Raw genomic sequence first — 21,051 nt, 5'->3', positions numbered from 1 at the left:
TCAACAAGCATGTGGACAAGGGGGATCCAGTGGATATAGTGTACTAAGTGGCTAAGTCATTATGCAAGGTAGCCTGTTTCCTCTTGTTTTTTCCTACCCCCCCCCCCCAGATGTTCTGGTTTAACTTGGATTTAAACTTGGAGAGTGGTCAGTTTGGATGAGCTATTACCAGCAGGAGAGTGAGTTTGTGTGTGTATGGGGGGGATGTGAGAAAACCTGGATTTGTGCAGGAAATAGCCCAACTTGATTATCATGCACATTGTGTAAAGAGTTGTCACTTTGGATGGGCTATCACCAGCAGGAGAGTGAATTTGTGTGGGGGGGTGGAGGGTGAGAAAACCTGGATTTGTGCTGGAAATGGCCCACCTGATGATCACTTTAGATAAGCTATTACCAGCAGGACAGTGGGGTGGGAGGAGGTATTGTTTCATATTCTCTGTGTATATATAAAGTCTGCTGCAGTGTCCACAGTATGCATCCGATGAAGCGAGCTGTAGCTCACGAAAGCTCATGCTCAAATAAATTGGTTAGTCTCTAAGGTGCCACAAGTACTCCTTTTCTTATAGTGTACTTAGATTTTCAGAAAGCCATTGACAAGGTCCCTCACCTAAGGCTCTTAAGCAAAATAAGCTGTCATGGGATAAGAGGGAAGGTCCTCTCATGGATTGGTAATTGGTTAAAATATAGGAAACAGAATGGAGAGAGGTAAATAGTGGAGTCCCCCAGGGGTCTGTACTGGGACCAGTCCCTTCAACATATTCATAAATGATCTTGAAAAAGGGTAAACAGTGAGGTGGCAAAACTACTCAAGATAGTTGAGTCCCAAGCAGACTGCGAAGAGCTACAAAAGGATCTCACAAAACTGGGTGACTGGGCAACAAAATGGCAGATGAAATTCAATATTGATGAATGCAAATTAATGCACATTGCAAAACATAATCCCAACTATACATATTAAATGATGGGGTCTAAATTAGTTGTTACCACTCAAGAAAGAGATCTTGGAGTCATTGTGGATAGTTCTCCGAAAACATCCACTCAGTGGCCATCAAAAAAGCTAACAGAATGTTGGGAATCATTAGGAAAGGGATAGTAAATAAGACAGAAAATATATTGCCTCTATATAAATCCATGGTACGTCCACTTTTTGAATACTGTGTGCAGACTGTGGTCACCCCATCTCAAAAAAGATAGATTGGAAAAGGTTCAGAAAAGGGAAACAAAAACGATTAAGGGTATGGAACGGTTTCCATATGAGGAGAGATTAATAAGACTGGGACTTTTCAGCTTGGAAAAGAAACGACTAAGGGGGGATATGATAGAGGTCTATAAAATCATGACTGGCGTGGAGAAAGTAAATAAGGAAGTGTTATTTACTTCTCATAACACAAAAACTAGGGGTCAGCAAATGAAATTAATAGGCAGCAGGTTTAAAACAAACAGAAGGAAGTATTTTTTCACACAACATACAGTCAACCTGAGGAACTCCTTGCCGGAGGATGTTGTGAAAGCCAAGACTATAACAAGATTCAAAAAAGAACTAGATAATTTCATGGAGAATAGGTCCATCAATGGCTATTAGCCAGGATGGGCAGGGATGGTGTCCCCAGCCTCTGTTTTCCAGAAGCTGGGAATGGGCGACAGAGGTTGGATCACTTGATGATTACCTGTTCCGTTCATTCCCTCTGGGGCACCTGGCATTGGCGCTGATGGAAGACAGGATACTGGGCTATATGGACCTTTGGTCTGATCCCGTATGTCCGTTCTTATATTCTTATTATTACAAATTGGATATGATACAAAAAATCTACATATTCTGTCATTTATTGTTATCAGACATGGTGGATCTAACTGATTTAATAAGACTGCACTTCTGTAGCATCCTTCATCTGAGTCTCTTAAAACAGTCAGTAAACACCAATTTTAGCCCCACAACATCCTAGGTAGGGAGGCAAATACATTAACTGAGGTGATGAGAAGGTTTGTCCAAGGTCACACAGAAAATCAGTAGTAGAGCCAAGAATAGAATTCCAGAGACCTGGCTCATTCACTTGCTCTAGTGGACATCACATACTTAGAACCAAAGCCCTCTGATTTCTTAAAAATCTTGCTTGTGAAAAAGTGCTACAGGATAGCAGTCCATGTGAACAAAGCTGGTGGCACTGAATCTTCCTGTTGCAGGTGAGCGGAACAGGTTTCTAAAAGCAGCGGTAGCAATAACAGAGCCAGATGTTTAATGCCAGAGGAATAAAAATCTCGTTCACCAATCTGAGGTCAGTCACATAAATCAAGAGTAAAAATCTAAGTATTCTGGGAAAATCTTTTTTTAAATATTGAAATGAATAAACAACCTGATGCCATGGTCTTGAACCCAAAGAAGACATCACCTGGGATACAGAATTGGGTGACAGGGTAGAGTTTTGTCGTACTGGTAGAAAAGACTTTGTCATGGCACTGGAGGGAAACAGAAGGTGGGGTATCTGAGATATGCAGACTATTCTGGAATGCCGTATTGATGGGATTTTGTAGGAGAGCAAGAAGATGGAAAACTATTAAGGACTGAAGGGTGGGAGGCAGAAATATAGTGAGTGGTGCATAAAAATCGAAGCCTGAATAAAACTAGGAACACACATTCCCGTGCTTTTATTAATTTATTAAAATTACCGTGCATTAAATAACAAATTCATTTGCACCTCTGGATTCAAAGCAGCTGGTCAGATCTAGCAAATACTATTACTCTTGGGTAATATGAATGAAAGAGTCTGTGTAGGCTTCCAAGACGATGTATGAGCATGAAGATCTTACCATGTTGGGGCATGTGTATAGCAAGTACTAGGATACATGCCCAAACTGCCTCAATTTTTCCAAAAGTTAACATAGAAAAGCTGCAGAACTGAAGACACATGCAAATTAACTTTGAAAATAAATTAACTTTTAGATTTTGTGATGTTATTAGCTACAAGAGTAAAATAACAAATTATTTTTTTTAAAAAAATGGTTTTAAAGTATCTATTAGTGTCTTTGAAATAAGTGCAATAACAGCCAAATTTTAGGATATGTGTTTAATATAGAAAATATAATCATAAAACAGATTTTATAGCTCTGCAGATTACTTTCATGTGAATTCAGTTCTGGCCACTTTAAAATTGATGCTGTTTATCATTTTAAATCAATTTAATGTTTTTCAGGCATTTCATGATAGTTTTCTTGATTACTGCCAGTTACCCCAGCCACTTGACTTTTACAAACATAATTGTGGGAAATGTTTTCCAGTTAGTAACTCAATACCCTGGAAAATTAAAAAGTTGTCTTTAAAGCTTTAAACTTTTAAAACAGGTTTGGTAATGTTGTTTTTTTCAAATAATCAGCTGATATTTTAGGTGCTTCTAGGCTACCTTTTAATTTTATTTAGCAAAATCAATTTCCCTTTCCCCTTAAAACCAAATCCTGTTTTTTTAATCTCTAGAATATAGAGGACTTTGCTCATTAACAAATCAATCTCTCAGTTTTCTTTCTTTTCCTATATTTGATTTCTCTGAATTCCTGAGAGCAAGTTTCCTCCATTGTTCTTGACTGAAGGTGAAGATGAACAACAGGAAAGACATGTTCTGTATATGCTTTATACATATTGTATTCTAAAACCAAAACTTGTTATAAAAGCAGGGTTACTTTTTATTAATGGTTTTTCATTTCTTAACTCACTTACATGTGAATAAAGATGCCTGTCATGCTTAACAAGCAATTAAAGAAGTTTGACAGATGCAACTATAGATTAGCCAATGCCAGTGTAAAATACTGTGGGATTTTTCCTTTCCTGTCACCTTAATATTTATTTTCCTATAAAAAAATTAATAACAATACTTAGTACATATGCGGTTTTTCCTCTTCAAATGGCTTTACAGGCTTTATTAACTAAGTAATCCACATAATACCTCTGTGAGGGAGCCTGCTGGGTAAATATTAGCTCTATTTTAGAAACTGAAACCTGGAAAAGTTCAGGTCAGGTTTTGCAAAAATGTTCACTAGATTTTGAGGTGACCCAATTTTTGAGTGCCCAGCTTGAGAAACACAGGGTCTGATTTCTCAGCATGTTGCAACTCCTCTCAAAGTCAGTGGCACCTCTGAATGTTGAACATTGTCGAAAATCAATCCCTAGGTGCTCAGGATAGATGACAAGCATCGGAGGCATGCAAGATTAGTGGCTGCCTTAAAAAGGTGTAACAAAGTGACTTGTCCCAAGCCATAGAATGGGGCTAAGGATATACGTGGGATTAGTACTCAAGAATTCTGGGCTTCCAGTACTGAACTCAGCATATTAGACCAGGAGTCTCTCTCAAAATCATTCTTAATAGCAACATTTGAAGATCTGACTTTCTGCTTTAATGTTTATAATTTTACCATTCTTTTGTTCTTTTTACTTTTCTGTGACCCACAGCACCCCTACCTTCAGACCCTACACATATTGTAATAATCTTTGTACAACATATGCCTTGTGAGGTATCATTTGAAAACTAATAACTCACTGGTCAGTAATATCATGGTGAAATGTGTGTAGCAACATTGTATGTAAAGTTATGACATAAGCTGAAATTATGACTGACGTGTTTACCAGACAAGTCTGGGGAGGGAGTAAACCTGTTTCTCAAAGACAAAGGACAAGCTGATGCCTCTAGCCGGGTGTCATCAAAGCTGATTGGCAATCACTGGTCAAATGGCCATTCTTTGGCAACGAAGGGGGCAAGAACAGATAGATCTGTATTTTAACAAACTACAACATGGAACCTCTATCACCACAAGACTCCATGTCTCTGTACTCACAGGAGGAAGGAAAATGCATTTCAAAGGGTGACGGACCTATAAAAGTGAGGGGCAAAAACACCCCAGGTATTCTGTCTTTCTGTCTATCTATCGATCTATCGATCTATCGCAAGACAAAGGAACTAGCCCTTTGGGAGGGTTGCTGACCGGGGAATTTAGTCAGCCCTGTTGCTGGGAACATGTGGTAGGGATTTTACTGAACCAAGTCTAGCTTGTTAAGTTTTAGTTACTCTTGTAAACATTTCTGGCTTTAATACCTTATACTTGTACTCACTTAAAATCTGTCTCTTAGTAGTTAAATAAACTTGTTTTATTCTTTAATCAAAACTAATCCAATGTTGTGTTTAAAATGAACTGTTTGGGTAACTTCAGTTAAAGTAGCAAACTGTTGTATATTGACTCCTTACAGGGCCAATGGACCTCTAATATCTGAACTGCCCAGGAGAGGGCTGTACTGTGCAGAAATACACGTTTTGGGGAAAATTTGGGACAGAGAGTGTCTTGGGGTCACCCGACAGATAGTAACCAACTCTGCTGGAAGACAGAGTGTGGCTGGTGTGTTCCTGACATGCTCCTGGGATCGTAGTTGCTGGATCAGGACTGTAGCTATATACAGACACTGCACACAGGGTGTGACCTACATGCTGTTAGGCTGATTGTGAACTACCCAAGTCGGGAGTTACAACAGCAAACCATTGTGAGGCACCAAGGTTGCAGGGCAAGTGGTGATGCAACCCCTCTGGATTGCACTCTGGAATATGATAGTTACATAGGTGTTTTTTTTAAACCTCACTGAGGTGCTATTCAGTATCTGTATGAGAGCAATTTGCTCCCAGTATTTCAGCCTTTTTACTCTAGATAATGTTTTCTAAGAGCTGTTAGGGAAGTTAGCATAAAACTCAGTTTTTTTTAAAGTGGGTGATGTCACTTAAACCAAGGGTTGCCAGGAATCTGGTTTTCGACCGGAATGCTTGGTCAAAAAGGGACCCTGGCGGCTCTTGTCAGCAATGCTGACCGGGCTGCTAAAAGTCCAGTCGGTGGTGCAGCGGGGATCAGGCAGGCTCCCTGCCTGCCCTGGCTCTGCATGGCTCTCAGAAGCGGCCAGCAAGTCCAGCTCCTAGGTGCAGGGGCAGCCATGGGGGCTCCATGTGCTGCCCCTGCCCCGAGTTCCGGTACTGCAGCTCCCATTGCCTGGGAAGTGCGGCCAATGGGAGCTGCGGGGGCGGCGCTGGGGCAGGGCAGAGCCCACTGCCCCCTCCGTATAAGGGCTGCAGGGACATGCTGGTCGCTTCCAGGAGCTGCGAGGAGCCAAGGCAGACTGGGAGCCTGCCTTAAAGCTCCGCTGCACCGCCGACCAGTAACCGCCTAAGGTAAGCACCGCCCGGCTGGAACCCACACCTTGAATCCCCTCCAACACCTCAGCCCCCTGTTGCAGCCTAGAGTCCCCTCCTGTACCCAAACTCCCTCCCACAGCACTCATCCCACACCCCTCCCACATCCTAACCCCCTGCCCCAGCCCTGAGCCCCCTCCCAGAGCTCGCACCCCAACCCCCTGCCTCACCCCTGAGCCCCCTCTCGCACCCAAACTTCCTCCCGGAGCCTGCACCCCCCTCCCACACCCCAACCTCCTGTCCCAGCCCTGAACCCCCTCCTATGCCTGAAACCCCTCATCCCTGGTCTCACCCGAGAGCCCACACCCCGTCCCTCACCCTAACCCCCTACCCCAGCTCAATGAAAGTGAGTGAGGGTGGGGGAGAGCGAGCGACGGACAGAGGGACAATGGAGTGAGTGGGGGAAGGGGCCTCGGAGAAGAGATGGGGCAGGGGTGGGGCCTTGGAGAAGGGGGGACAGGGGCAGGGCGGGGCAAGGGTATTTGGTTTTGTGCAATTAGAAAGTTGGCAACCCTACTTAAACCCAGCCTGAACCCCCTAATCTTAGCCACCATGAGTCAAAGTGGTAAGCTTAGCATTGTAATAAGATTTTTGTCACTGGTTTTACTGTAGTCTTTATGTTTAAGATGTTTTACAGCTAGTTTACCCTGTCACAACCTCTTAAATACTTGAACAGTTCTTAAATATACATTTGCTCACATAATTTGTATATTTCAAAGTGTTAAAGTTTTAGAAAATCAAATTTTTCTCTCAACTAGGTGCTGCTGTTTTCTTTTTCTTTTTCATTCATTCTTCTTTAGCTGTGCACAAATACTGCTTGTCCAGTTTAATCTAATCCATTTTAAAGCAGACTGAAACAATTTTTCTGGAGTCTCTTCTTAAATGTTCTTTCTCATCTGCTAATTCCAGCCTACTTTTCTAGCTACTAACCATGAACTTTTGCTTATCTCTTCATTCTGAAATGATTTCCCTCACCTAAACTTTGATTCTCCTTTCCCAGTAGCAAGTGCTGTTTTAGCACCCTTTGTTCAGCTAAGATTATAGCTCATGCTGCTCCTTCCACTGATTTTTTTGCAGCTAAAAGCCGTCCTTACTCATGTTGAGTAGTACTTTACTTGTTGAGTAATGTACAGTGCTGCTTAATTTAATAATTTTATTTAAAGTGTATCATTTCTGTAATACGCAATTTTTGAAAGAAAACCACATATTTTGTTCTCTCATAATTTTCTGAAAACTTGCCGGGCTGAAAGATAAATTAAAACAAATTAAAACAGTTCTTCCATTATTAAAATGGAAAGTTTTAAAAAAAATCTTTTTGGTGCTTAAAAAACGTAACAACCCAACCCCCCGCAAAAACTAAAGCAAACAAAAAACCCCAGTAGAACCAAAAAACTGTAAACTTGGCATGATCACAGTGTTCGAGGAGGAAAGTTAACTGAGACAAGTATATAAAACAAAACTAGTATTTTTAAAGTTATAAGGGTTTAAAGTTACAAGTCTGTGCATGTGTAATCAATGTATCTTTAATCTGCTAAATTATTTTGGCATAAGGATTTCACATCTGCAGATACTTTATACTGGAACATGGACTGCATGTGGTGTTTCTTTTTTCATAAAGAATTGCCTTCTGCGGTAGGTAACTTCATAAGACAAGGGGAAGGAAGTGTGTTCTAGGGCAGGTGGGGCATTTCTCACGGTCTAGTTGAGGAGTCAAAGTCTTCCTGAACTAGCTGCATGTCTGGGGACATGGAGCAGTTTGTTTCCTGTGATTCTCTCCCTCCCGTTGTACTGGTGGGGCAGAAGAATAATCTAGCCCAATTCCCTGCAGCTGCTGTGAAATGTGTCCAGGACATATGAGCCTGTGTGCATTACTTGTTTCAGAACTCCTTTTCCTCCTCATTTGAGGGACTGGCTCATTACCTTACCTTACTTTTTGCTTTACCTCATCTTCACCTTAAAAGAACTTTGAAAGTGTCTTTCCCATGATGCCAAGATGTGTAAGATCTATATCCTTTTTCATAACATACATCAAAAGAGATGGTAGCTTTCTACCTAATTTTTAAATATCATTTTTATTGCAGTTAAGCAATTTTGTAGTGATTCTAATTTAGTCTGATGTATTGTAGAATATACCTGGTATATCCACATGATTAGTGTGTGTGTGTGTGTGTAAAATAAAAAAGGTTGTGTATTATTAGTAGGCAGTTAGTAAAATACCTTGGGTATGCTTTGCCTTTTACCTTTAGTTTCCTAGGAAATGTTCTAGTAAAATATTAATGCATACCCTGGAAGTCTTGGCTTTTTATTTTTAAAATTTGACTAATTAATATTAAAATGCAATTTGGAAAGTGTTTTATGCAAGTCTATAAAAAATATTTCATGACTACAAATATAAGAGAATGGTATTGAAAAGGCTCAAAAGTATCTTTAACTACTATTTATATCTTCATAAAATTATTATTTTACTTTTTTGTTTCTTTGTTTTTGTTTCCTGGCCCCTTTTTTTCCTTTCAGCTACCTTTTCAACAATGTTCTCTGGCCCAGAGACCACTTTTAATGCTAATTTTGTTGTTTAAAAATTGCTAGGGACTTCAATGAACAATTTTATTCTTGGATGTGAAGCCCTGAATCTGACTCCGGTGCTGGGGAGAGAAGGAAATGTAGAGTTGTTCATGTTTAAAAAATAAATAAATTAGGAGGTCAGTTTAGCTTTAATAATAGAAAACTAGTGGGTTTCACACACATCTTTTGAAATGTCAGCTGGGTTCATGGAAGAAGAAGTGAAAATTGTTAAGGCTCTCAGTTCTACATATCTGGGTATAATGACATCCATTACCATACTATCTGAGACCCTCTCAAACACTTAACTAATTTATCCTTGCACAGCCCTTTTTAGTAGGCATTATTGTTTCCTTTGTTTTACAGATGGGGACTGAAGCACAGAGATTAAGTGACTTTCCAAGGTCACACAGGAAGTCTGTGACAGAACAGAGAGTTGAACTCAGCTCTCCTGAGTCCACTCCAGTGCTGTGACCACAAGACCATCCATCCCTCATCAGTTCGGTTTCTTAAGATGAAAAGTTTATTGCAGATGGTCTGGAGTGGATGCAGGAGAAGGGTTGCTTTTGCCTTTGGATGCCTTTTTCATTAAGAAAAGTACTTATGCCCATTACGTTAAGCATTGAGCTTGAGGAACATGGTAAATGAACATATTTAAACTACTGGTAAATAAAAAACCCAAAAAATTGATTTAGTCTTTGTTGTAAATGTATTAATCACCTAGGGTCTAGAAGTTGTGATTGAACATATTTCCAAGAAAAATCCTTCCTTTTTTTTTTTCTAACAGAGTCATATTAGAAATACCTTTTTCTTGTTTCCAGTAAAAGTAAAATAAAATACATGTGGGAATAGTTTTAGGGTGTTTTATTCATGCCTTTACTCGCCCTTTACTTGTCTGTCCATTCTTTTTGTTATTAAGCCCGTTCGTGAGAATAAAAACAAACCATAGTGAATATGAGTTGCTGAAGAGACTATCGTTTCTGCTCATGCCATTTGTGGCCTGTCATCAGTGGCTTCACAGATTGTCAGAAAGTTAACTGTCGCACTTGAGAAGGAAAGGGTTCATGGAGCTTGTGAGCTCAGGATATCTGTCCCTAATCTGACACAAATGTGATCTTGCAGTTTTTGTTTACGTGGATCCATTTTGACACAGGCAGAGACATCATACATCCTTTACAATGATGAAATTGAACTGATATTTGGAGCCTTTGCCCTGAGGAAGAACTTGTGTTTTGCAATTGCTTGTGCTCCTGCCCTGATGTCTTCTTTCCATTTGTAGGCTACAAAACTGCCTCCTACAGAATTGCATTGGTTGGCAACTGAAATAAACTTGTTCTCTCTAGTGCATTTTTTTGCCACTTTTTCAAGAGTATACCTCACAGGGTGGTTCTTGGGAGACCAGTTCTAAACTTTACATATAGTAGGGATTGTAGGAAGAAAATTTAAAAAAAAAAAAGTGGAGTGAGGAGCTTTATATAGAAACATTCTTTCATTGTATTGTGTCGTATGAAAATAGTTGATTTTTGAGCCTGTCAAGTTGTGTGGAGCATTTTAATAGCATTAACAGCTGTGTGTGTCAGCACTGAGTTTGAATTTCTCAATGATGAGATTCTGCTGCTCCATCAGACTTGGAACTTCTGGGTTTCCCCATCCTTTCCAAGTATCAGAGGCATGTAAGAAGTTGTTCATTTTCTCTTTCCTGCTCTCCCACAATCCCTAGTGCTCTCTGCTTGTCAGCACCCTCTACAGGTGTGCCTGGTGATCTGCTGCCACAAGTACTCCTCATTCTTTTTGCTGATACAGACTAACACGGCTACCACTCTGAAACCCGCTGCTCTGATGTCACTCCCCAGTTATTTGCTTCAGTGCTCACAGACAGAGATTTTCTCTGCAGTCTGTTCTGAGAATTTGTGTGGCCCTGTTCTTTCCCTCCACCTTAGTTTCTGTCTAGCAAGGAGAAAGTCTTAGGGGGAGCACTTTAAGGAAGGCTTCATACTGCTAAATCCCCAGATGTTAGTCCCTTCCTCCCTTCATCCCATTCGAAGCACCAAGTATTGGACTCTCATCCCTTTTGGAACCTTTGGAGCAAGAGCTGTACACACCACTGCCAAAAAAGCAAATCATTCTCTTCTGAGGATTTCCCTAGACATAACTTGTATTCACCCCAATCCTGTGCTTATGAAGTGGAATTATCTTCCTGCCCTGAGCTCTTTGAATCAGATGATTCAGGTTGCCTGTATCCTACTGAAATTTTGCAAGTTATGGAGCCTACAACTCCCTTTCAAGATAGCCAAATCAGCAATTCAGTCTCCCCCTACCCAGGAGGTGGTGACGGTAACACACATGACTATATGTATCTTCTTCTCCCTTTTGAGCCTCTTGTGACATCACCAGATTCTCTGCCAAGACTCTTCTCTGCAACACATTTTCGCTCCAAGGAACAATTTGGCTCTAGTCTCCAGATCCAGACACTGCTTCCAGAGGCAACATGGTTCAGGCATTCAAGCACCTTTTGAAAGGATAAGGTTCCTTAGTGAGTCCCTTTTAGAGTTGCCAACTTTTTACTTGCACAAAACCGAACACCCTTACCCCGCCCCTCCTCTGAGGCCCTGGCCATGCCGCGTCCCTTCTAAGAGGCCCGGTCCCTCCCCCTCACTCCATCCCCTCCTTCTTCTGTTGCTCACTCTCCCCACCCTCACTCACTCGCTCATTTTCACTGGGCTGGCTCAGGGGGCTGGGGTGTGGGAGATGGTGAGGGCTACGGCTGGGGGTGCTGGTTCCGGGGTGGGGCCAGAAATGAATTCACAGGGTGGGAGGGGGCTCCAGGCTGAGGCAGTGGATTGGGATGGAAGAGGGGGTGATGGCTCCAGCTGGGGGTGCAGGGTCTGGGGTGGAGCCAGAGATGAGGGGTTTGGGGTGCAGGAGGGGGCTCCAGGCTGGGCGGTGGAACCAAGGTGTTCAGGGTGTGGGAGGGGACTCCAGGCCGAGGCAGGGGGTTGGGGTACGAGGGAGTGAGGGCTCTGGCTAGGAATGCATGCTCTGGGGTGGGACTGGGGATGAGGGGTTTGGCTTTCAGGAGGGTGTTCTGGGATTGAGGGATTCGGAGGGCAGAAGGGGGATCAGAGCTGGGTGGGCCAGGGGGTTGGGGCCCTGGAGGGGGCGGTCAGGGATGCAGGCTGCAGGAGACGCTTAGCTCAAGCAGCTCTTGGAAGCTGCAGCATGTCTCCCCTCCGGCTCCTACATGAAGGTGCGCCAGGAGTCTCTGTGCGCTGCCCATCTGCAGGCGCCATCCCTGCAGCTCCAATTGGGAGCTGCAGGGGCAGCGCTTGGGGCAGAGGCAGCGTGCGGAGCCCCCTGGTTGCCCCTTACCGTAGGAGCCAGAGGGGGGACATGCTGGCTGCTTCCCAGGAGGTGCAGAGACTAGCAGAGAGCCTGCCAGTCTTGCTGTGTGGTGCAGCACCGCCAACCAGACAGTCAACAGCCCAGTCAGCGGTGCTTACTGGAGCTGCCAGGATTCCTTTTCGACCGGGTGTTTGAAAACCAGACACCTGGTCACCCTGGTTCCTTTACAAAAAGCCAACAAAACTAAACAAACGAATAAATAAAATCTCGTACATCTTCGGACTTGAATACGATGATAATCATCCATCCATTGCTAAGATGCTCCAGGAAGCTTCAGGGAACTTTGCTGTGACTTCCAGCCCTACCAAAAGTCTCTTTTGATCCATCAGGGCCAGGAAATTCTAACAGCGGCCAGAAAGCTTCCCCAAATGCAGGTTAAAGACAGTGAAGCTCTGCAGGCCCAAATCCTCCTTCCACTGGAGGAAAGCTCAAGAGTTTCTTTTTGGCTTTATTATGCTTTTAGTGCAAACTGAGTTTATACCTTTGTTGCCCTACAGCTGATTATACATTGTGACATACCTAACCACTACCAGCTTTTTGAGCACCTGTGATATCACCAAGAGGTGATCATCAGGATCTAGTTCTTTGCTCCATACTTCTGACATCATCAGAGAGCGGAATAAAACTGTAACTAGCATTGTCTAGCCCTGGGAAATTGTACATTAAAAGGAAGCTGCACCCACTTGCTGAGCACAGCAGTCTGAAAGCTCACATGTTGCGAAGCACTTCTCACCACATCTAAATTGTGAAATGTATTTCAAAATGGTTTTAATTAAAATTCGTAAGTTGATCATGTTTTTGAAGTCCGCAGGCATCTTCTTGAGAAATGAAATCATCTGTGACGACAGCAGTACAAAAAAGCTAATCTGTTTCCATTCTTCTCTGATTTTGTTTTAACCAAAGATTACAGTGAATTAGTTTGCTGATTTTACCCCACAAAAAATTAAAGCTCTAAGGAATTGGCTGCCAGTGAATGACTGGTGGTGATAAAGCACTTTTGGAGTGGCAAAACTGAACATAAAATCACCATTCCTCTCCTCCATTCACAAGATTATTTTCCTTGATGTTGCCTGTCTATTCAGGCTACTCGAAATGATGAATGGGCAAGGACAGGAACTAGAGTGTGTACACCAGAAACAGGTTATGTGCACATTTGAATTGAGAAATAAACCCTACCGGTCTATTTTAATTTGTGTTCTGATTTTTGGAGTGTTGGATTTAATAGTCTTGCTTGTTTGCCAGGCTGTGCAGAGCCGCTCATCTGAGCTTATCCCTGGCCAATGTTTTAGCAGGCTGTAGGCAAGCGGCATTGCTTGACTGACAAATTCAGACCATATCCTGGTGGTTTCTATTCCGATTCTATTAAAAAAACATTTTTATGCCCCCTCAAGAGAATCCATAACATGATCGATGTATTTTTTCAAGCTGCCTGAGCCCAGAAATTTTGTTATGAATTAATTAAATCTGTTGCTGGACTCTGACACACTGGCAATACCCTGAGATAACTTTAAGCCCTTTGTTTAATAATTAAGTGATGAATGTTAATATATAAATAAAATGTTTCAGGCTGGGGAAAGTAAGGTTACATTGAAGTTCCTAAAATTAAGGCATCATAAAAATTGGATTGCTAGCTATTTAGATATAACAAATAATCACTTTTCAGTAAAGTGTCTTTACTAGTAGTTTTGAAATGCCAATTTTAACTGTATTTTTCAATATGGTGTACAGTTTTAAATGTTATCAGAGCTTTAGATTACAGTATTGCCAATCCCAACCCTTGAAAAATCATGGGTCAGGCTCCCCAAAGTTATGAGATTGGCTTAAAAATAATTTTTTTAAAAAATTATGTGTTCTTTTTATTTATCTTTGATTTTTGAGCATTTAGGGTTCACATTTTAAAGCTTTCCTATGCAACCATAAGGGCTATACACTTACTTTTTTCCTGGAAAAAAGCTGAGATTCTCATGAAATCACGTATTTATTTAGGCATAAGTTTTTGTGGGCTAAAACACACTTCATTAGACGCATGGAGTGAAAAATATAGTAAGCAGTATGTATATCACAGCACATGAAAAAATGGGAGTTGCCTTACCAAATGGGGGGTGGGGGGTGGATCAGTGCTAACAAGGCCAATTCAGTTAAGGTGCAAGTGGCCTATTCCCAACAGTTGGCAAGAAGGGGTGAATATCAAGAGAGGGAAAATTACTTTTGTAGTGCTAACGAGGCCAATGCAATCAAGGTGGACTTGCCCATTTTGTGATGTATATACGGCTTACTGTATTTTTCACTCCATGCATCTGATGAAGTGGGTTTTAGCCCATGAAAGCTTATGGCCAAATAAATTTGTTAATCTCTAAGGTGCCACAAGGACTTCTCATTGTTTTTGCTGATACTGACTAACATGGCTATCATTCTGAAACCTGTCATCGTGAAATCACATGACTCCAAGAGGTTGGGCTTTAAAGACCAAATATTGTGAGACTTGTAATGTAAATGTTAGAGTTAGCAACACTGATATTGTGCTGAGCAATGTAAGTCCCAGGGTTTTTTCTTTAATGTCTTGGATTGGAGTTTAGTCTGTACAGAGAGCTGTTTTCTCTACTGCTGCAGTGGCAGCAGCTATGTTGAGATGCCATTCTGACAGATGCCTAGTGTAGATGCAAGGTATAAAGAAGCTTACACAAGGGCCATTCCTTCTATCATAGGGCAGGGTCTAAGTGTTTGAAGAATTAGCATTCGTGAGACCCAGGACGCCCACTGCTCACATAGCATCTTGTATCTTGGTGATCCCTTTCTGCCTTGTGTCCTTTTATGAATTCATTCTAAATGTATGTGGCATCATTTGCCTCTTTATTCAAATGATTCCAGATGTGGCGCTTAGGGGGAGGATTCCCCAAAGCTACTTTTTGGTTGCGGGTTGGAATTCTGTACTTTTTTGAGGGAGGCTTGTCTGTTTCGGCTATATATCTTAGATGTTTGACTACTTTCTTTTTAGTACATGTATGAAATACATTATAAACTTTTGGTCTGTTTTGTGTATTTTGAGATATTTGGCCCTGAGAATATAGTTCATCGCGCTTGATTGAAACAAATATTAAATTTTGTACATAGACTTCACATGTATAGCAATAAGGCACTGAGATGGCTGTATGGGTCAACATATCTTTAATTAAGTTATCAAATTGCTTCTCTGTGATTGGCAAATTGGGCAACCTTCCCAGAAACAAACAAAAAACATTTGAAAAGCAAATATGACCTCAGGCTTATGTCTTGCAGTCCTAAATATTTATATTTTCTATATTCAGTTCAAAATGGCTTAAGGTAACATTTAGCATTTACTAATCATTTTAAAATTAATCATAACTAATACCTTCAGTATGCCAGGCGTTTGAATGTGTGCAGTGTAATGGCTTTATATTACCTATATTATTATGTACTGTCTGTAACTTTGAAGTTTGCCAGTCAAATCAAAAGTTTGCTGGGACTAATGATTTACTTGAGATTTTTAGAGGTACTTTGTCATCAGTTTGAAAACTTGGAGAGGTTTGGTATTGCAGCCATCTGTTAATTCTTGGATCTCTGGAGGAAAGAGAAGGCCGCCTTTTGAAAAATAGATCAAAGCATTCTGTTCTTTCAGTGAGTGATACCTATACGTAACTTAGAAGCTTTGCAAACTGATTACACAATGCCTGTCTCATCTGGCAGAGTTGTGCATTCTACTTACTGGTACAATGTTGATCATACATTATTTTGTAATTGAGGTTAAGCCATTGTTGACTGCTTCTGGTCAGTAATTACTTCTCCAAAAGTATTAATCTGAAATGCGAAGTAACGGGAGAAATGTCTGATTTACTTAATATAGCATTGCAATTGGTAAAAATCACTATAATGAAATCATGGTACATTTTTTTAGATTTCTGCTCAACATATTTAGCACTCTTTCAGAGTAAGAGACAATCAAGTAGTGTACTTTCTGTAATACCTTGAACATTAGGTCTAGATGTGCCTTTCAGTCTCAAAGATCAAAAAAGTACTTTATTTTATAATTTATCTATTTTGCTGTTACTAGGAATAATTGTTCCTACAATGAAATGCTGGGGTTGAATATGCAGATGTTTAGCAGTGGAAAATCAACACCCTGCAATATTTAGGGACAGGAAGTGAAGCATCGAATATTCATTTGAAACTACAGGAGAATTTTAAGTGGCAGAATGTAAATATCCAAATTGGGATTTGGCTAGGACTCCAGGAATAATGTTTCCTACCTTTGTGAAAAATTCCTGAGTATTGTAATGACCATGTGCAATAGGTCTTTTATAAACAATGTTGCTTGGATATCATCGTGATAGACACCTTAGAAATGCCTGAAACAGTGAGGCAGACAGGCCACAGTACATCCTAACACCATGGGTCATTACTGTCTCAGAGGGCAAACTATTACATACTGAGTTGGCATCTTTGCATTTTGCAACAAGTTACGTTTCTTATAGTCTCCTAGCCAGATATCGCTTTGATGTCACCCTGTGCAGCTTTCAGGATCTGACAAGATAACCACTCAAGGATTGCTTTACCCATGCAGCCTGTTCTGCGCCAGTTGATGTAGGAAGGGTGGCAGTCTCCTCATTTTATCCCTGCTATTGATAAGCAGTTTATTTAAAAAAAAAAAAAAAAAGCACAGAAACTTTGGGCATCTGTTTCCTACTCTTCCTACAAGAATCTGATGATACAGTCATATGTGGCAAGGACTGTGACTGTCTAGATTAAGGGTCTGGAACCCCTACTCCATGAACTGAGGCACTTTACAGGAAAAAGGATTTGCCATTCTTCAGTGGCAACAGCTAGCAGTGGAAACTGCAAGGCACAGTTTAAATTGTCGAAAGGGGCTTGTACTTCTTCACAGATTCTCCCAGGAAAAATGCAAAGAATGCAAAGGTGTCCTGATGGCCTGGATGCATCCAGACACTGGGTATGGGTGTCCTAAGGTGTTGATGGTAGGATGATGAGGACAAGTGTCCCATGCATCGAAATTGCACATAAGTGTGGCTGCCTTCATCTGGCTTTCATAATGAGTAACAGGAGAGACTTCCGAACTTGCCATAAGATGAAGTGAACGACTTTGGAAAGAAAGTAGAGGCTAAGAAGAGAGAAGGTTTCCCCTGTGATCTGTGGTTCAGTTCTCTTGCTCCAATAAAGGGCAAGGGAAAAAGAGCTGTGAAGAAGCCAGTTTATATCCTTGAGATTGGTTTCTAAAGTGCCCCATATGAAAAGAGTTAGAGCTGTGCCTTCTCTTCTGAAGCCAAAGGGTTCTAAGCCCCTTTTACAAAAGCAGTGAAAACCCTGGGGCTTTTTAAAGGTTCAAGAACCAGATTCAGTCTTGGTAGATATTTCTATTGGAGGGGAATTAAGGGCTTTCTACCCCCGTAGCCCATGGATACCTCTCACACGTGACCAGTGAACATTATCTAATGGTGCTATTGAATTTGCTTTTTAATAAACTTTTCAAATTATTTCTCTCAAGAATGAAGTCAAGTTCAAATGTATTAGGAAGAGATGCTGCAGCCATTCCCAACCCACTTGGTAAAGAGTGCCAAACCAGAAAGAGCACACTTTCCCAGTTGCCTTTATAGCCGATTTGCACCATAAGAACAGCGTAAAGCAGCCAAACTGTACTGCTGAATTTGGCCCTTAACTTGCTGTTGACTTATTGGGTAAGAGAACTGTTTTAGTGAGACTGATGCCATATGAAAGTCTTTTAAGTCCTAATGTTTTTGCACTTGAAAGGCTCCACTACACTCCTGCCTCATTTGCCTGGCCAGCACTGACTCGGAACACAGTGGAACCCAGCAGTGACAGTTGGGCCAAGTAATCTACCAGTGAAGATTCTTGGTTCATATGTCCAGTCTCCCTCACATCACCGTCTCATTCCAACCACTAGAATTAACTGTAAAGAAAGAATGGTGGCTGGTTGAGCCTCTGATGTCAAAATGGCCCCACTTAAGAGTTATCTGAGTTGTTGAGATGACCCTGGTTGCAGCCTTTATAATCCTAATGATTAGATACAGTCATTAATAATATAATTAATTTCTTCAAATATAGGCTAGACCAAAGATTCCAATTAATGTTAAATATATGGAATGTTTAAAGAGTGTATTATTCTGTTATTAAGATAATGTAGGACAAACAGAAGACTGATACAGTTGCTAATTGTTTTTAAGGGACGCATTTTAAAATTAATTTTAACCTCTAAAATAATTGTAATGTCTCCGAAAATTAATTCAATAGAGTAAGTGCTTCAAATTTGGGGAGGATATACTGTCTTTTTCATAGATAAAGTGAGGAGTCAACGTCTTAGTTATGTGCAAAATGCAACTCAGCCTTAAATATGGATCTGTGACTAGCACATCCTCAAGGATCTGAGTGCTTATACTTGGTACGTCTAACAAGTAGCAATATCTGTTATTTGGTATGTTATAATAAGCAACATGTTATTGTTTCTAGCAGTTTTCCATTATAAATATATGGAATGCCTGTTATAACTGGAAATTCCATATCTAAAAATGAAATGTTTCTTTAAAAAGGTAAAAAAACCTCTCAGACTTTAATTGTGGCTACTGCATCTCTGACTCTGATCACTTGACTGTTTATTTCCTTGTCTGCTGGATATGTGCCTCACAACAACAACTGCTACTTAACTTTTCTTTCTTTCCTTTGTATTTTCTTTTCCAGTGTGGGAACTTTGCTGTCCTAGTGGATTTTCATATTTTGCCTCAAGGCTCCAGTAGAGACTCCAGCTGGTTTTCAGATCATGAGAAGGAGGTACAACAAAATCACTTCTACTTCAAAAGCATGTAGCTGCAGGGAAAAAGTTGGATTGCATTGAACTGTTCAGATTTTCTTCTCAGTACTGTGATGTATCAGTATTGTGAGTTATACCTAACCCTGAACAACTCCTTTGGGACTACGAGGCCTGTGATGTGTGTTATCTCCCCTCAGGTCACTAAGTGACTGCTTTTAAATATTAAACTTTTTTCTGTGTGCTATTGTGACACTTCTCACTTGGATAATTTTCAGATTTATAAACGTAATGTAAACACGTACTTGTAGTGAGTATGCGTGATTATCTTAAGCTAAGAAAATGATTAATAAAATGAAGATTATGTAAGATGTATACTGTCCTTTTCTACAGTTCCTATCAAATGTCTTTTTATTAATTGTTTATTTTTTTCTTGCTCTCAGAAATATGAGTGTTGCAGCAAGAGTATAACAAGTGCAAGAAACTGTTTTCTTGGTATGCAGGCTATAGTATCAGCAGATCTTTTATCTCTTGTAAAAAGAAAATCCAGCCTTATTCTTCAAAGGTCCATTAGAATTCCAAACAGGAACTAGGTTTAGGACCATAGATGAAATGTTGCAAAATTACTGTAATATGCATCAGTGACCAAGGACATGAAGTTTGTACCTTTCATGACATTTTGTGTGATTTCTAGTAACAATTTACTGGATGAATTTTTTCCTCCATTATAGGCTATTGTGGGAACTTGAGTCTCCTATTAAAATGAATGTGAGACATGTAAGTTGCCTCAAGTGCCAGTCCTTTCCCGCAAGTCTCTGTTATGGTACTTTTCAGCAGACTGCTTTCCTAATAATGACATGATTGACTTGTCATCACGGAACATCCCAATACTTTTCACAAAATATTTTGCTCCAGTAGTGTAAAATCAAAAGGCGTAATAGTTTGTTATTTAGCAGAATATTTAGCAGTATGATTCAACTGATCCGTGCCTTAAAAACCAGAGAGAAGTTTATAGGAAAAGTCTTTAAAATTTGCTTCTGAGTAAATGAATCGTCAAAGCTTCTGTTTGTAACTGATTTTACTGTCCCAGTTTATCTGACTTCCCAATCTTTTAAAAAAGTATTTTGTGTGACTGCCAAAATATAAGATGTGAATTTCAGGAAATTGGATTTAATAATGAGGCACAACAGGGCGTTTGATACTTGTCTGTGACCTCACACTTTGAGTAAAGCACAAGGGTCGAGTGTCTTCACCAGCTGAGAAATGTGATTATAATAGCTCAACAGTATATGCCTTAAAAGCCTTATTGAGATTTTGTGTTGATATAATAAGGTGGGAAGGGAAACAATTAATAAGAAACCATAGTCAAAATCATACACCATGTGGAAAAACTTGGTGCAGGGCCTGGGAGCTTTTCAGTTTTCAACCCACACAATTTTCTACTAATCACTTTATTTAAAGGAAGGGTAGGGCTTGCCTGCTAGCCTTTTCCGGACTCTGCAGAACCACGAACGGGGAAGACCCTGTTGTATTAATTTAGATCAGAGGTCTCCAACCTATTTACACACAAGATCACTTTTTGAATTTAAGTGCAACCCAGGCTCTACCCCGCCTCTTCCCCAAGGCCCTGCCCCTTCCCCAAGGCCCCGCCCCACCCACTCAATTCCCCCCTCTCCGTCGCTTGCTCTCCCCCACCCTCACTCACTTTCACTAGGCTGGGGTAGAGGGTTGGGGTTTGGGAAGGGGTGCAGGCTCTGGGCTGGGGCTGAGGGGTTCGGAGTGTGGGAGGGGGCTCCGGGCTGAGCCTGGGGCAGGGGATTTGGGTGCAGGAGGGGGGTGAGGGGTGCAAGCTCTGGGAGGGATTTTGGGTCCAGGAGGGGGCTCCGGGCTGGGGCAGAGTGTTGGACTGCAGGAGGGGGTTGGGGTGCTGGCTCTAGGAGGGGGCTCAGGGCTGGGGCAGCGGCTTGGGGTGCAGGAGGGGGTTCAGGATGCAGGAGGGTGTATGGGGTGCTGGGTCTGGGAGGGGGCTCAGGGCTGGGGGTTGCGGTGTGTGCTTCCCCCAGGGGCACTTACCTTGGGCGGCTCCCA

At 41.2% G+C, this 21,051-nt stretch overlaps 1 protein-coding gene across 6 annotated transcripts in view; it reads left to right on the top strand.

Annotated features, from left to right (window-relative positions):
- SLX4IP (SLX4 interacting protein) overlaps positions 1 to 21,051 on the top strand; it is a 129,748-nt gene that overhangs the window by 48,371 nt on the left and 60,326 nt on the right. For 3 of the 6 annotated variants that reach the window (XM_078852355.1, XM_073339608.2, XM_073339609.2), the window contains one exon: positions 18,897 to 18,986. In XM_078852355.1, coding sequence (XP_078708481.1) covers positions 18,897 to 18,986 — 90 coding nt within the window. Of the gene's footprint in view, positions 1 to 6,108; positions 6,189 to 9,134; positions 9,409 to 18,896; positions 18,987 to 21,051 lie in introns of those variants that run through there. The other 3 variants (XM_073339610.2, XM_073339611.2, XM_073339612.2) reach the window with 2 other exon arrangements.

This window comes from Lepidochelys kempii, chromosome 3 (genome assembly GCF_965140285.1).
Source record: "Lepidochelys kempii isolate rLepKem1 chromosome 3, rLepKem1.hap1, whole genome shotgun sequence".
Lineage (NCBI taxonomy): Eukaryota > Metazoa > Chordata > Testudines > Cheloniidae > Lepidochelys > Lepidochelys kempii.
The sequence above is the reverse complement of the archived record's forward strand: the minus strand, read 5'-3'. Positions and strand labels throughout refer to the sequence as shown.